Raw genomic sequence first — 17,710 nt, 5'->3', positions numbered from 1 at the left:
TCTATTTTAGTTCACAATTCCAGGTTACACACATCATTGTGAGGAAGTCAATGTGGCAGGAACTTGAAATAGCTTGTCACATCATAGCCACAGTAAAGAGCAGAGAGAATGCATGCATTCTTGTGAATGCTCCTCTTGCTCTCTACAATTATACAATCCAGAACGCCCTTGCCTCGGGAATGGTGCCACCCAAGAGGGCTGGGTTCCCCACATCAACTAACAAGACAACCCTCCATAGACATGTACACAGGCTAATTTGCTCTACATAATTCTTCAATAAGACTCTCTTCCCAGATGACTCTAAGTTATATCATGTTGACCATTAGAACTAACCATCACACTCCCATTTACTCACTTGAGGCTGATAGGTTATTTCTCCACAGTGAAATGAGCCAATTCAAACCAGAATAGATTAGATTAAAGGCAGGGTTATTGTGAAGCTGCTCTCAGGCAAGTTGACTAGCCCTAAGGACTGAGGCCAGGGGAGTCTCCAAGGGGTGGGGAGAGAGAGAGAGAGAAAGAGGGAAAGGGAGAGGAAGAAGGAGAGAGAGGGGGGAGAGAGAAAGAGGGAGAGGTAGAAGGAGAGAGAGGGAGGGAGGGAGAGAGAGAGAGAGAGAGAGAGAGCAAACTGTCTGGATTATGTAGGAGGCCCTCTTGGGGGAAGGGCAGTCCAACTCCTGAGCTGGAAAGTTCAAGGTTGCGGGCAGGGTGTGCCAGATAGAAACTGAGGAGTGCTGGGAGAACCTGGAGGCCAAGTTAGCTTTGATATGTAAAATATGCACCTCAGTCCCTCGTCCTGGGGTCTGAAATCAAATGTAAGCATCTTTTGCAGGTTCCATGACACATATGCAAAAACTGCTTCCACCTTTTGTTTAGAGAAGAGATATCTCCAAAGATCTGCATGTATACCTCCAAACTTACTTTTCTTTAAAACTGAATTTGTTTTTGACCTCTGTGGTAAAATACATATAAAATTTACCATTTTAACCATTTATTTTATTTTCTTATTGTTTATTTATTATATGTAAGTACACTATAGATGTCTTCAGACACACCAGAAGAGGGCATCAGATCCCATTGCAGATGGTTATGAGGCACCATGTGCTTGCTGAAAATTGAACTCAGGACCTCTGGAGAGCAGTCAGTGTTCTTAACCACTGAGCAATCTCAACAGTCCCCATTTTGACCATTTTTAATATTAGTCATCCTAAGTCTTTGTAAGTATACAGTGCAATAATGCTAGATGTATTCATATTCAACAAGTCTTTGGAACAAACGTTTTCATCCTGCAACACTAACACTAACCATTTGTGTTAGACTTTTTTGTTACTATAACAAATATTTGAAAGAAGAGGAACAGGTTAAAGAAGGAAATATTTATTTTGGTCAAAGGATTTAAAAGTTCTGGGTATGGAAGTTAAGGGGGACACTGAGACCGATTGTTGGGGTTAAGAAATGTACTAGAAGTCATTACTTCCACAGATTGGGCACAGTCACATGGTTGTGACTCGGGATAGACTTGGGATAGACTCCACAGAGAGACTCTGTACATGATGGCAACTCTGAAGAGAAACTGGATCCTAGAGAGGAGGCTGGAGTCAAGGTTCCTTCTCACAGTTTTCTGAGGAAATAGAAAAGGTTTAGGGCATGAGCCTCCAGCCAGACTTTCTGATCCCCCAGCAGATGGCCGGAAGAGGAATGAGGAGAGTGATGTGTGCCACTGGTAGCCATCCATAGCCCTTTGATGTATCTGGACCCGAAAACTCCTAAAGTAAGAAATGAAGACACCTGGGAAGAAGAATGTTCACAGAATTGAATATCTCAATAGGCTGCCTGTTAGTTTCTGTGGGGCTGGGGAGATGAGATTGACTTTTACAACTATTGTAGCCTGACCAGCAATCTGGCCTGGAGTCTAATAAGTTTTAGTCCATGGTAGCTGATTTCATGTGTTTGGACCTGAAGTAAAGCAGTACATCATCACAGAGGAGCTTGCTGACTATTCCTTTAAGCAACCAGGAAACAATAGTAACAGAAACAGCAGTAACAGAACTCAACCAAAATAGAACAAAATCCCCAAAGACACACTCTCAGAAGATATAGTTCCTCCAGCCAGGCCACACCTTCTACAGTTCTACCACCTCCCAATAATCTATTCAAATTCTGAATCTATCATTAAATTAAACTATTGATCACATTAGATCGTTCATGATCTAGTCACCTCTGGAAACTTCCATGGGTACTCAGTATAAACTCCTGTGAGCCTCTGAACCAAATCAAGTTGAGAAGATTAACCATTATACCACTAAACACACTTCTCCTTCCCTCCCTTCCCAACCCTTAGCAACTGTCTAATTTCTATACCCATTGCTTTGATGACTTTAGACACATCAGAGGAGTGGAATCACATAGTGTGTGTCTTGGAATTGGTTTATTTTACTTAACAGAATGGCTTCTACTTTCATCCATATTGTATATCCAGCAGGGTTTTCTTCGAAGCTAATATTCCACTGTACCCCATTCCCTTTATTATCTGGCTTGGCCATTGAGGTTGTTTCCTTGGGTTTTGGAAATGATGCCATGAGGAAGTGTGTGCAAGTGTCTGAGATCTTGCTTTGGATTCTTCTAGTTATCTACCCAGAGGTGGGATTTCTGGATCATAATTCTGGTTTTAGTGGATATACCATGACACTTCTCTACATCCTCGCATCATTGTATTCTGTTTTTTTCTTGTCTGGTAGTCATATCATGATGGCCATGCTATGACAGCTCATTGCTGCTTTGATGTACATTCATTGTCCTTATACTTCATGTTGTTGAGTAGCTTTTTGTGGGTTTACTGGCCCCCTGCTTTGGTGAATTGTCTGTTCAGATCCTTTACTCATTTTAAAATTGGGCTATTGGGGATGTTTTGTTCCTGAGTTATTGAAATCCTTTAGTGTATTATGGATATTAAGTTCTTGTCATATATATGATTTGCAATTATCCTTTCCCATTTCATAGGTTTTTTTTTCACTTTGTTGGTTGCTTTTGCAATAAGCAGAAGTTGTAAGTTTATGTTACTTCAATCTTGTATTTCAGACTAAATAAAATACTTCTCATATCTGAAGCATAAGTTTGAAGACAACTAGAAACATTCTAAGATATCTATAAAGAAGCACAACAGTGTTGCAGATTCTTCAAACTAAACTAATCATCTAGATTCCATACTGGCAAGTTTCTCTTTGTGTTCGCATAACAAAAGTCTTCTAAAATACTGTAGAAATCAGGAGGTTGAAATCAGGCACCTGCCTATAAAGAACCCCAGCAGCATGCCTCCTCAGCCCCCGACACACTCACCTCAGCTGATAAGTACATCAAATCAATTTTATAAAATATTAAAGGGTACTGAGAAGATGGTTCATAAGTTTAGAGCACTTGATACTCTTAAAGAGGAACCCACAAAACTGATGGCTAACCACAAGGGATCTGTACCTCCACTGACAAGGGATCCAACATCTTCTTCTGGCCTCCGTGGGCACCTAGCATGCATGCGGTACACAGACATACATCCCATGCAGGCAAAATATCCATATACATAAGAGGAAAATACTGTTGGAAATGCCATTGTATTCTATATAACAGTGGATGAATAATGCAAACTAATTATTACAAATGATTGACTACCAGATGATTAGTCCTTTGAGATGTACTTCTATAAATTCAGCATGAAATATTTCTGTACTCTAGCATTTCAATCATTAGAACATTCTGCTTTGTCCTGGCTAGTTTTAGGTCATCTTGACACAAGATAGAGTCATCTGAAAGGAGGGAACCTCAATTGAGAAAATGTCTCCATAACATCCAGCTATAAGGCATTTTCTTATTTAGTGATTAATAGGGAAGGGCCCAGTCCCTTGTGGGTGGTTTCCACCCTGGGCTGGTGGTCCTGGGTTCTATAAGAAAGCAGGTGAGCAAGCCATCTGGAGCAAGGCAGTAAGCAGCACCATCCATGGTCTCTATATCAATTCTTGCCTCCAGGTCCCTGCCCTGCTTGAGTTCCTGCCCTGACTTCCTTCAATGATGAACAGTGCTATGGAAGAGTAAACCAAATAATCCTCTTTCTCCCCAAGTTCCTTTGATCATGGTGCTTCCTCCCAGCAATAGTAACTCTAATGAAGACATGCTTGCTATATGATCCCAAGCTCTCTGGTAAAACATCTGACTTTGAAAAATGCAAAAGAAATTCTAGGTACAGTAAGCTCTTCTTTTCTTGTGATTACAAAATATCTCTTCTTTTTTCTTCTTTTAAAGTTTTATTTATTATCGTGTGCATTTATAACGTGTATGGGGTTGTATGAATGTGATGAAACATGCTTGGTCAGACAGCAGTCTCGTGGGGTTACTTTTCTTCTTCCACCTTGATGTGAGCTCTGGGGATCAAGCTCGGGTCATTAGGTTTACATGGCAAGTGTCTTAACCCACTGAGCCAGCCCATGATTACAAAATGTATCTTCTACACACTAAGTTGATAATAAGTAGACATATCATATTCTAGTAATAGCAACTAAAGATTAGTACAAACATACTCATTGAGAAGTCTACATACAAAAATTCGCCCCCAAGTTTTGAAACAAAATATACCTAAAACTAAGGCTACTATTCAGCTAGGACTTGCAGGTCTGGGCTTACACAGATGCTTTCTGAGAAGCATGGGCTTTGTGTGGTCAGTAGCAATACCATTGGTAGTTTTTAACATTTTGACTATAATCCCTACGTATAATTCTACACAGCTATAAACACGAGAAGAGAGCTAAAGCTGAGCGGAGGGGCACACAGTTATAATCCTAGCAGTTGATAGGTGGAGGCAGGATGATCAGAAGTTTCAGACCAGCTTCTGTTATGTAGTACAACCTGAGCTAAAGGATGCCTTGTTTCAAAAATAAAACTGATAGCCAAATATGTCAAATATAACAGGTAAGTGTTGTGCCTTGTACACTTGAGAGATGGAGACAAAAGTATTACTATGAGTTCCAGGCCAGCCTGAACTACACACAAACACAAACACACACACACACACACACACACACACACACACACAATTTTAGATATAAAAACACAACACAATTACTAACAAGTTGCTATAAGCGCAACTTGTATGTTCTGTTAATATTCCAATGACACATACTATTATCAGTCAAAGAGCAAATATATTTGATAAGACAAATGAAAGCTGGCTATGGTAGCACAAGTATTAAATCCCAGCACTTGGGAGGCAAAGGCAGATTTTTGTGAGTTCAAGTCTAGACTGGGACTCGCATAGTGATTTCCAGGACAGCCAGGACTATCCAGATGAGACCTTATCTTTAGAAAATAGACATGAAATACTCTAAAACTAGGAAGTATGCACCTAACCTTTGAGAGCCATTCTTCTCCAAATGATGGTAACTAAGAACAGGACCAATACTGAATGATGAGATAATTCAATGGTTTGAACAAAAGGGAGGCAGTGTTAAATAAAATTCACAAGAACCTCTTGTTATGGGTTAAGCTCCTGAATTAGACCCAAACAGAACAAAATCAAGATCAGACACTTACATTAAGTCCCCATTTAACCAAGGAGGAACTAAACTGTTTTTCTGACTTTCTGAAAAATAGATTAGAGAGATTTAACAGTTAATGAAGATTCCTCTTCCTTAATCCTGTCATAAGAAAGGGTGACCTCAGGTAACTTGATGTTATTTGGTTACAGGCTTTTGTTTTTCTTGTTTTGTTTCCCTGTCTTTGCTTTACAGGAACAGGAATTTTGAAATGTTGTTACAAGAAAAAGGAAGGGAAAAAACATATATATATACATATAAGTACTACTAAATGCTGCGTTTTAAAATAATCTAGTTAAACTTTTAAGCTAATATTCGTTACAACAAGATGCTGCCTAAATCTGCTGCCTCAGGGGGTGACTTCGCTGGCTGCTGGCTTGGGCTTCACTTGTATATTGAGCACATAGTCATGGCGGAAGGATGAGCGCACAGTGCGATTCATCAGCGGCTGAAGTGGGCGGAAGTTGTCCACCATTCTTTTCTCTTTCTCTCCCTCAGAAGTGAAAAGCAGGGTCCGAAACTGCTCAAGCTAGAAACAGAAAACATTACAAGTAGCAATCAAAAACAAGCTTTAGTATATGGATAAATCATTTTCATTTTGTTTGTCACGAATCTCAATGTATAACCCTTACAACTCATTATATAGACCAGGTTGGCTTCCGACTCCTGGAGATCCACCTGCTTCTGTTTCTGAAATAATGGGATTACAGACAGGCGCTGTACCACAACTGGCTTGCTTTCATTTATATAATTTTACAACACTTTGCCTCAAATTGGATTCAGAAAGTGAACTTCTTTCTGAGAGAGAAATCTTTACCCCTTAATAAGGAGTCAAATGCCATGTTGTTGGCATGGTTGGGTGACAGCAGCGGGAAGTGGTGAAAAAGCTAAGCTTTGGGAATCTGAAGATTAAGGACAAAGGCCCTTTTCCTCTCATATTAGCTGTTTGCCAAAGGTGAGCCACAGTATCTCCTTGATTCTCAGGTATGCCAGTGGAAAGAAAAGACTAGAAAAATGCTATGTATGAAATGATTCCAGTTTGTCATAAAATTATGTATATTATGAAATTGGAAGGATTTGCCCAAATAATTAATAATGATGAGTGCTACAATGACCAGTGATTAAGATTATAAATGTCAGATAACATTTTAAATGTTTTATTAGCATATATTAATTATATACTATAATGGGTTTCATTATGAAATTTTCTTACATGTAATATATTTTGATCCTATTTATTGATACCCCATCTCCATTATCCTCTACTTCCACCTACTGATCCTTTTTAAAATAAATTGCCAGCCCACACCTATCAAAACCAAAATGGACAGCAGTGAAAGTAACCATGGCAAGGACTGTGAGCCTCTGAGAAATGACCATTGCACTCCAACAAGTTGAACACAACCAACTCGCTAGACAAATCAAGACTGGTCTGACATTGGTACAGGACAGCATCAAAAAACTCTAGAGTTGAGACATGGCTCAGTGGCTAAAAGCAGTAGCTGCTCTTCCAGAGGTCCTGAGCTCAATTCCCAGCATTCACATGACAGCTCATAACTGCCTATAACCATAATCCCATGGGATCTGATGCCCGATTTCAGTGTGTACTACATTCATGCAGTCAAAATACATAAATAAATCTTTAAAAACAAACAACAAACAAACAAAACAACACTCCAGACACAGTTGGACTCCCTGGAAGCCATGGTATTACAACGTAGATGAGGATTAGATGTCATTCTGGCAGAGAAGGGAGGAATCTGTGCTGTGTTAGTGGAGGAATGTTGTTTCTACATGACTTTCCCAGGCGTCATAAAGATCAATGCCAGAAAGCTAAAAGAAAGAATAGCATCACAAGCCAGAAACCACCCATCAGGCTGGACAGATTTTGGGGGACTTGAGGGAACACGGATAACCCCCTTTATTGGGCCCCTAATCTTGATAGTTTCAGCTCTATTTTCAGTCTTTGTGTTTTAAAATTCCTCTCTAATCTGTTGCAGCAATGAGTTTAAGCCCTTATGTCAACTATCACGCAGCTCCTAGCTAAGGATCACCAACCAACCCCTCAAGTGCTGGAGGAAGATGAACCCACAAAGCCAATATATACTCATGAACAATCAAGATACTTTGATTAAGTAAAAAAAAAAAAAAAAAAAAAAAAAAAAAAAAAACTTGGAAAAAAAAAAAAAAAACCTTCTCTCTCTCCCTTAACAATGAGCCATCCAGCACAAAACAGTTAAGACAGAATTGGTGGCCCTGTCCCCACTTCTTTCTATGCTTCAGGGTCTAGAACAACAGAGGGCCTGGATGTAAAAACAAGGTTGCCATGAAATTCCAGATGGCCTTGCTCATCCTTATCAGACATACACACAGAGAAGATCTATTTGCTGGGACAGTCTATTTCCCAAGATAATCTGACTTGGGCCAATTAATTCAGAAAGGAGAGTCTATAGACCACACATAGCCTCCCAAAGCCACATCAACTTCCTCATTCCCAAGCCCACCAGCCATCTCCATAAAGGGTCCTAGCTAACTCTTCTCTATATGGGACCTCTAGACTGTGGAAAAAGGCCTGCCTTTTGCTGTTTGAAATAAACAATCTCCTCTGCTGAGGCCAAACTCTTTCCTGCCTCCTGCCGCATTATTCTATGCTCCAAAAATCTAACACTGTCCTTCTTCCTAACTACTTTCATGTCTTCAAAAATATTATATAACTCAATGAATCTCTTTATGGTCACTTACAGGAGGGTGAGCACCTTACTAGTGGTTATGCTACTAAGGAAATGTCTCTCCCTTCTTCCTGACTTTTTTTTATTTCCCTTAAAGACTTGCTTATGTATTTTATGTATTGTGAGTGAGTGTTGTGTGTACACGAAGGCACTAGAAACCATTATAGATGGTTGTGAGCCACCATGTGGTTGGCAAGAATTGAACTCAGGACCTGTAGAAGAACAGACAGTGCTCTTAACTGCTGAACTATCTCTCCAGCTCTTTCCTGACCTCTCTGGAAAGGATTGTAAGTTGTATATAATAAAATACACCCTTCCCTTACTATGTTTAATTTTTTTGAACATTCCTTATATAAGCCACTGACCCTCTGGCTTACTTTTCAATGTTATATCAGTTTTTAGACATGAAGGGTAGACCAGGCATGCCTTTAATCCTAGTGCTTTACATAGAGAAACTCTGTCTCAGAAAAGAAATAAATAACTATGAAGGACAGCAGTATGGCAGACTGAATGTGTAGGTCATGAAGGCTAGGATATGAGCAGTCCAGCTCTGAACTCTGCCATTTCTCCATGATTTGTTTGTAAGTTCAATCATAAGGAAATGTTTAAATGTAGTCTTAAAAACTACTTCTGTTCTTCAGGTTTTCTTCGATGGTTACAAGAGCTCCATTCATTTGGCACTATGAAAGGATCTCCCTGTGCTGGTTTTTTTTTTTTTTTTTTTTTTGGCGCTTTCCTGTTCTGCAGTGTGTGGCTATGCCCAGAAACCAAAGGGTGGCTTCTGTTCTGCAGTACTGAAGTTCAATGCTGGGGGTGTGGGGTGTGGGTGTGTGTGGCTCATATATGCTCAGTAAGCAGTTTACCACTTAGCTGTAGCCCCAGCTCCGACAGTGCTATATTTGCACATGTTCCTGTATAAAGTTTGAATGCTAACTCCACCTCCTCTTTTACCACCAAGCATCGTCCTTACCACATTATATAGAATGCCTCGTCTTTTGTCCTTACCTAATTGAGATACTCTCTTCGTTAATTCTCATATGCAGTTGGACACATTTTTTTGAACTTTTTACTTTCTCCCTGCCAAGGCTACTACTTTTCTTTATTAGCTAGACTGGGGGTGTGCGGATAGCTGGTTAACTTATTTCTGAGTGTGTCTGTGAGGATGCTTCCCTAAAGAGGTTAGGATTTGGACTGGTTTCTTTAATGGGAGGGTATCAGCCACTGTGAAGAGCATGATTCTCTTCAGAGAACCAAAAAGTAGAGTGCTTACTTGGCTCTCTGCAGACTTGGTTTGTGGTTTGTTTTGAGAAAGAATCTTAAATAGCCTAGGCTGGCTTTGAACTGCTAAGTAACTGAAGGTAGCCTTGAATATCCGATCGATCTTCTGATGGCTACCTCCCAAGCTCTGGTATTAATGGGCTGTACAACCATACCTAGTTTGTATCAAACTGGTTTGGATTAAATTCCTGCCTGAGGTTCCAATAGACCAACATAAAAATTAAGATGCAGGACCTGGGGGGGGGAGGGGCTCCTTAACACCAGCACTTGAGAGGCAGAGGCAAGCAGATTTCTGGAAGTTGAGACCAGCCTGGTCTACATAGGGAGTCCCAGGTCATCCAGGGCTACATACATAATGAAGCCCTGTCTCAGAACAAGAAAGAAAGATGGAGTTGGAGTGCTACTAAGACTTACATTTCACCAAGGGAAAACTAAACTGTTTATCTGCCTTTCTGAGGAACAGAGATTAGTGATATTTAACAGCTTAATCCCAAACAGGCCTTTCAAGTTGGTGTTATAATGAATATTCCTCTGCCTTAATCCTGTCACACAAAAAAAGGGATAGCCTAATGCTTTCATGCCTGTGGCTTGTTTTCTGATTGTTTTGTCTCCTCTTCTGTGCTTTACCAGCTCCACGATATCTGGCTTGACTGCTTTTGACCTGAGCCAGCATCAATCTGCCTCTGCCCTGGGAGCTCCTAGTTCTCAGACCTTGAAGGTGTGCTCAGAACACACCACTGGCTTTCCAGCTCTCAGGCCTTTGAGCTCACCTCTCCAGTAAACTTCAGGTTGTAAGACAGCAAACCAGAAGCCTTCTCGGCTTCCATAATCCCAAGAGCACAAGAAGCCTGGCTCAAGAGAAGCCATTTTAATTCATCCCCATTTCTCCCCTCCTCCTTCCTGTCCTCTCTCCTGCTCTCCTTCTTTTCTCCCTTCCTCTCCCTCTCTCACTTTCTCCTCCTCCCCCCTCTTTCTCTCATTGGCTCTGTGTCTCTATTTCTAAACACTTTTCTTGATTTCTTCTTTTTTTTTTTAATTTCTGTGCTAGTACTGGGGCATTTAGTTCTTGAAGCTTTATAACTTTGTAAAAGCAATCACTCCTTTTTGGCTCTTTTAGAAATCTCCCTGGCTATTCGTGCATATTTTCTGTCTCAGATTTATGTCTATGGTCCTGGAGAGATGGTTGGTTCAGTAGTTAAGGGCGCTTGCTATTCTTATAGTAGATCCAAGTTTGGTTCCCAGGACCCATTCTGAGCAACTCATAAAAGCCTCTAATTGAGGCTCAACTGTATCTGACACCCTTTGTCAGGTTTCTGGGAGCACCTGGGAGTGCACACATATGAGTGTGCACATACACACAGTTAAAAACAGAATAAATGTTGAAGAGATGGTCCAGTGGTTAAGAGCACTTGCTGCAGAGGACCTGAGTTCGGTTCCCAGTACCCACACTGAGGCTCTTAACCATCCCTAACTCCAGTTCCAGTCTCCTTGGACACAAGGCTCCTGTGAGGTATACTCACATGCGTGGAGGCAAACATTCATAGACATAAAATAACAATAAACAGAATTAAACCTTTTAAAAGTGATTTATTTACTTTAAATCCTATTGGCATATTTATTGGAGCTACATTAACTTATGGAAAATAAATAATTCATGGAAAATATAACAATTTAAGAAAAAATGACATCTTTATGATGTCTTCCTAGCCAGTAATAGAGTACGAATTTAATTTAAGTCTTCTTCAGTGTCCTGGAAGATTTTATTGTTAACTCTTCTTATTCAAATTACTCAAAAGTATTTTATGGTTTTATTCTGATCATATCTAGGACTTTCTTCCATTATATCTTTGTATCATTAAATCTTTGACATATATTTGATATATATTTTATATTATATATTAATATTATATCCCATCCTATTTTGTGCAATTTTCTAAACTGTTTTCCTTATTTAATTTTATTTTCTAATATGATCATATTGGCAATTTCTAGAACATCTTTTTTGTTTCTGGTTTTTGAGACAGGGATTAAAGGCATGTGCCACCACACCCAGATCTATATCATATTTTTTAAGAGGGAGACTTGGTATATTGCTCAGCCTACTTTTGAATAGCTAGACTCAAGTAATTCTTCTGCATGAGCCTTCTAAGTAGCTAAGACTGTAGGCATGCACAACACATAGCTAATTCTAGAATATAAATCAATATACCATTTAATATGGTAATAGTTATTTCCAGTGGGCATGGTGGAACATACCATAATCCCATCATTTGGGAAAATGGGAAGATCAAGACTTCCAAGTCATCTTTAGCTACACAGTGAGTTGGAAGCCACATGACACCAAAAAAGGCACTTCCACATTAAACACAATTATTGGTACTCTGTATTCTTGGTTTACACATAAATATTAGAAAAATACTGTTGGCACTCAGGAGGAAGAAGCAGAAGGACATTGTAATTCCAAGACTAGCTTGATATATATATTGAATTCTAAGTCAGTCTGGAAACTGCTTCTATTAAACACGTACAGATATTTTTTCTTGTCATTATTCCCTCACTAATATGGTAGGAAAATTATTTACATAACATTTACACTATAGGGCAATATAATCTTTAAAAGTAATATAGATGTGATTTAAAGTATATTGGAAGATTATATAAAAAGTAATATAGATGTGATTTAAAGTATATTAGAAGATATATAAAATATAGACGTGATTTACAGATGTGTGTAGTCTACATGCAAATTTTAAAATCTTTTATTTTATTTCATTTTATTATTTATTTTGATTTTTGAGACACGGTTTCTCTGTGTAGCCCTGACTGTCCTGGAACTCACTCTGTAGACCAGGCTGGTCTCGAACTCAGAAATCCACCTGCCTCTGCCTCCCAAGTGCTGGGATTAAAGGTGTGTGCCACCACTGCCAACACCAAATTATAAAATCATATGCAATTCCATGTAAGGTACTTGAGCATTGGTATGTTTTGTCTATTTGGGGTTCTGGAACAAGTCTCCCACAACTACCAATGGATGACTATATTTACTTTTTAAAAAATACTTATTTTACTTTTCATTTATGAGTGTGTGTGTGTGTGTGTGTGTGTGTGTGTGTGTTGTCTATAGAGGTCAGAATAGGGTGTGGGACCCCCTGGAGCTGAAGTTACAGGTGACTGTGCACTATGTGACATGGGCGCTTGGATTTGAACACCTGTCTTCTGGAAGAGCAGCAAGTGTAGTAACTGCTGAGTCGCCACCCTACCTCCTGTATAAACTTTGAATGAAGTTTCAAAACTTTTGAATGAAGATCATTTGGCCATATGAAGGAAGTCTCTATTCATTTGTATTTTATTAAAAACTATTAAGGACAAAATAAAGCTGGGCAGTGGTGATGCACACCTTTCATCCCAGGTTTCCAGAGGCAGAGGCAGAGGCAGAGGCAGAGGCAGAGGCAGAGGCAGAGGTAGGGGGATCGCTGTGAGTTTGAGGGTCAGCCTTGTCTATATAGCAAGTTCCAGGACAGCCAGGGCTACATAGAAAAACCCTTTCTCAGAAAACCAAAAAAGAAGAAACAAAGAAATGAACAGTTACGAGCATCCTTCTGTATCTGCCGTACTGGGATCTGTTTCTAGTGCTCTAGTTCACCCTTTTTCCTTATGTGTCTCTCAGTCTAAAGTTCACTTTGCTAGGGGTATCAGAGTCACATCAGTTAGCTGGGCTTCAAAAAAGAGCCCAGAAGGTTTGGCTTGTTTCTTGTGACAGTGCTTTGAAATCAATATACATCCCACATAGCAAGTATGAGAAAATATTAGGGATATCTGTTTGACACGTGTATTTAGGCAGGGGTTGCTGGGAATTGAACTGGGACTAAGCTAGATCCCAAGCCCATGAGCAAATATTATTGCACTTCAGTTGTAAACTAAATAAGACTGTGTTATAGGTAGGTATAGTAATCATCACTTCAACAGAGTTTCTAAGGAAATATTAGACCATAGGTTTATTATATATTATGAAGAAATATTAAAATCTTCTCATAGTCATTGTTAGAGTCTCTTTATCCTGGGCCTCACCTGGGTCTTGATTTTAAATAGAGATTCACAGTTACTGAGGAAGCACACAATTCATAAGCAAATGTAGAAGCAAATAGCATATGTCCTTCTATGCTTTAATTCTTTGTCCTGATTAAGCCTGGGATATAGTCCCAAATGCTTGCTTGCCTCATGTGTGCAAGGCCGTGAGTTTAATCCCTACCACCACGAAAAAATAAAATAATAAAACAAGCACATGAATCTTTCATGTAAAGTTCCAGGCCAGCCTAGGTTACATGAGACCCTACTTCTCCCAAAAGAAAGAAGCAAGTAAATAATCAAGAATGATGTCATGATTTGAGCCCAGTTTGAACAGGCAGATTATCATTCCTCGGATGGAAACTGTGCAAGTAATACCTGATCACGGTCAACCTCAACTGGCTGCTTCTTAATGATCCAGGTAACAGACTCCGACAGGGGCGGTGTAGTGAGAGACCCAGAGTAGGTCCAGTAATCTGGGCAAGTAGGCATCAGACACGAAGGGTCAAATGATCCAAATTCCACCAAGGTGTCCTGTCCAAGAGAAGGAGTTTCTGAATTATTGGCTATGGTGAAAGTTACTCAGGTATCAGAGTGAGGCAGTGATTCTCCTGGAGTGTGCAGGGACCACAAATGGTCCAGGGGATGGTAAGGGAGCTCAGCTCTAGGGGAGGTTAAGGTTAAGGAGAGGGTAAGGCAATCTCCGAAACAATCATTATCACTTAACACAAAATCACACTGTGCATTTCTGACAGTTTTCTCTAGGAAAATAGATTTTTTTAAAAAGCCATCTTTAATTCTCTTGGGGGGTATTAGGTAGTGGCTGGTTATCAACAGAGAGGCTTCTCTTCAAGAGAAATGAATATAGATTTGTCCTTTTAAAACTAGCACAGAGCTGAGGGTATAGCTCAGTGGGAGACAGCTTACCTGGTGTGCACAAGCGCTGCATCCCCAGCATGGGCAGCGAAAGAGAAAGGGAGGGAGAAAGGAAAGAAAGAAGGAAGTAAATGCCAGAATCCTGGACAAAAGAGAAAGAGAAAAAAGAGGGAGACAGGAAGGGAGGGAGGGAGGAGAATAAACACAGAGAACAGAGGAACGCTGTACTGATTTCTAGGAAGCAGCCCCTATGGGATTCTGAATATTGAGGATTCATCTGGGGGAGCTGGACAAGATTTTTGGGGTTCTTCACTTCTAGACAAGTTAAGTCTCTATGAAACTTTTCTCCCTGCCTACTTATGGGAGCTAGAGGAAAGAAGGTTGCTCAGAGTGTTTCTACAACGATAGAGAAGGGGCTGCTATCAGGGGCTGCTATCAGTCAGCAACTACTCAGCAAACCCAAAAGAGCTCCACTAAAGCAGTTGCTCCTGTGCCATGCAGGGTCTTAACCACGAGCTAGTCAGCATCAATGCACCATGCCCTGTGCCAGGTCTCCTGCAGCACTGTTGAAAGAGACCTGAATGCAGTCCATTTAATCTGTCTTCCTGCTTCAAAGTGTGTTGTCTACTCCGAGATCCAAATATAAAATTTACTTCAAGTGATGTGAGGGGATAATTACCTTGTGCTTAATTGATGGCAAAGTGTCCACCAATTTCTGTAGTTCTTTATGATGTTTACCTAGCTAAAAGAAAAAAGAACTATTACACGCAATGGCCACCTCACTGTAGAAATTCAAATAGAACATGAATCAAAATTAGCCACCTGGTGGTTACATATAAACAAACCGCAGGACTGAAACTAGATTTCAGCTGGTAATTACAAATATTATAAACATCACTAAATTAAATTAGACTTAGAACAAAATGAACAGGCAGTTTGCTGACAAGACCAGTGTGTCTAGAGAAAAGTGCCCCCTGCTCCCATTACCATCTTACACTGATTATTTTTTTTAGTGTTTTAAAAATTATTTTTATTTTATGTTCACCAGTGTGTGTGATGTATGTGTGTGAGAGGGTGTCAGAAGCTCTGGAACTGGAGTTACAGTCAGGTGTGAGCAGCCATGTAGGTGCTGGGAATCAAACCCAGGTCCTCTAGAAGACCATCCCCCTCACCTAAGCCTGGGCTGGTCTCAAACTTTTTAAAATATTTATTTATTTATTTATTATATGTAAGTACCCTGGAGCTGGCTTCAGACACACGAGAAGAGGGAGTCAGATCCCATTACAGATGGTTGTGAGCCACCATATGGTTGCTGGGATTTGAGCTCAGGACCTTCGAAAGAGAAGTCAGTGTTCTTAACCACTAAGCCAGCTCTCCAGCCCAGTCTCAAACTCTTGATCTTCCTGTGTCCACATCCTGAGTGAAGCACTTTTCCAGTGCTCACTTGCCTCATGTGGATTGTGTCTACTGTGTTCAGCTATGTATTTTTTTAAAGATTGATTTTTTTTATTTTTTGTATGTATGTAAGTGTGTCTGCGTAGGGATATGTACATGTGTGGGCAGATGCTCATGGAGGTCAGAAGAGGGTGTTAAAGCCACTGAAGCTCGAGTTACAGGCAGACGTGAGTAGTTTGATGTCCATGCTGGGAACTGAATGTCAGTCTTCTACAAGATCAGCAAGCACTCTAAACTGCTGAGCCATCTCTCTGGCCCCTGGACTACATTTTATACCATTTGAAATATATTCATGGGCTGGAAAGATGGCTCAGCGGTTAAGAGCACTGACTGCTCTTCCAGAGGTCCTGAGTTCAAATCCCAGTAACCACATGGTGGCTCACAACCATCTGTAATAGGATCTGATGCCCACTTCTGGAGTGTCTGAAGACAGCTACAGTGTACTCACATATAATAAATAAATGAATCTTTAAAAAAATGAAAGAAATATATTCATAAGAGTTTTTTATCTTAACCACTGTTCATTTTTTCCATATACATGTAAAACGCACATGCACACTTAAGAGTCTCACTATGTAGTCCCGGCTGCCCTCAAACTCACAGAGATCCACCTACCTGTGCCTCCTGAGTACTGAAATTAAAGGAGTATGCTACCACACATGGCCTGGCACTAATAATGTTTTTAAAATACTAATTATATGAAATAATGCATTTTCTTGTGATATTTCTATATACATATATCATATACTTTAATTATGTCCATTTCTCTTTCCCCTCCATCCTCCTCTTTCCTATTGATCTCAATGTTCTGTTTTGAGACAGGATCTCTCTTTCTCCCTGGATGTTCTGGAATTGGCTCTGTAGACCAGGCAGTCCTTGAACTGACAGAAATTCACCTGTCTCTGCCTCCCAAGTGCTGGGATTAAAGACATGTGCCACTGTGTTCTCTATTGAAAAAGATTTAGTTATTTCATTACTTGTGTGTGTGTGTGTGTGTGTGTGTGTGTGTGTATGTGTGTATGTATGTGTGTGTGTGTAAGGATAATATACATATGAATGAAGGCCTTTGATATCCCTGGAGCTAAAATTGTAGGCACTCATAAGTTGGTGAATGTGTGTACTGGGAACTGAACTGGGTCTCTACATGAATAGCACATATTCTTATCCAGTAAGCAATCTCTACAGAACTTTTTTCCTTTTAATTCTAAATTATTTTCAAATAAATAAGTTATAATGTTCTATCTTTTCAGTGATACAATATATCATTTGAACTTAGTAAAGATGAGTTGTTTATTTGTTTGTTTGTTTGTTTGGGACAGGGTCTCTCTCTATAGTCTTAGCTGTCTCAGAATTCATTATGTAGACCAAGCTGTCCTGGAACTCACAGAGATCTGCCTGCCTCTGCCTCCCGAGTGCTGGGATTATGGGTGCACCACCACACCCAGCTATAATTTTTTGTTTTTACCTTTAAAAATACACCTATCACAGCCAAGCCATTTTCTTCCAGTGCTGCATCCTCAAAACTTTCAAATTTGACTGCATTCCAATGTACCAAGTGCAGCTGAAACAGAAGTAAAAGTGGGTTTATATATCACCGTGTAGGATTGGTCCAAAATAAATGATAACCCCGTCCAACATGAAACATTTAATCTTGTTTCATCACCCAAAATAGAGCCACTAAGATATAGATGACATTCTGGTGTGAAATAAGAGCAACATAAAGAATTTGAA

The 17,710-nt window shown here is 39.9% G+C and overlaps 1 protein-coding gene across 1 annotated transcript in view; it reads right to left on the bottom strand.

Annotated features, from left to right (window-relative positions):
• Nucleotides 1-5,166: 5,166 nt before the first annotated feature.
• Ca5b (carbonic anhydrase 5B) overlaps nucleotides 5,167-17,710 on the bottom strand; it is a 58,401-nt gene continuing 45,857 nt past the window's right edge. Inside the window, exons 5-8 of the mRNA XM_052171774.1 lie at nucleotides 17,445-17,540; nucleotides 15,204-15,266; nucleotides 14,027-14,182; nucleotides 5,167-6,105 (exon numbers count right to left, since the gene is read on the bottom strand). Coding sequence (XP_052027734.1) covers nucleotides 5,926-6,105; nucleotides 14,027-14,182; nucleotides 15,204-15,266; nucleotides 17,445-17,540 — 495 coding nt within the window. The 3' untranslated portion in view covers nucleotides 5,167-5,925. The remainder of the gene's footprint in view (nucleotides 6,106-14,026; nucleotides 14,183-15,203; nucleotides 15,267-17,444; nucleotides 17,541-17,710) is intronic.

The sequence above is a fragment of the Apodemus sylvaticus genome, chromosome X, assembly GCF_947179515.1.
Source record: "Apodemus sylvaticus chromosome X, mApoSyl1.1, whole genome shotgun sequence".
Classification (NCBI taxonomy): Eukaryota; Metazoa; Chordata; class Mammalia; order Rodentia; family Muridae; genus Apodemus; species Apodemus sylvaticus.
The sequence above is the reverse complement of the archived record's forward strand: the minus strand, read 5'-3'. Positions and strand labels throughout refer to the sequence as shown.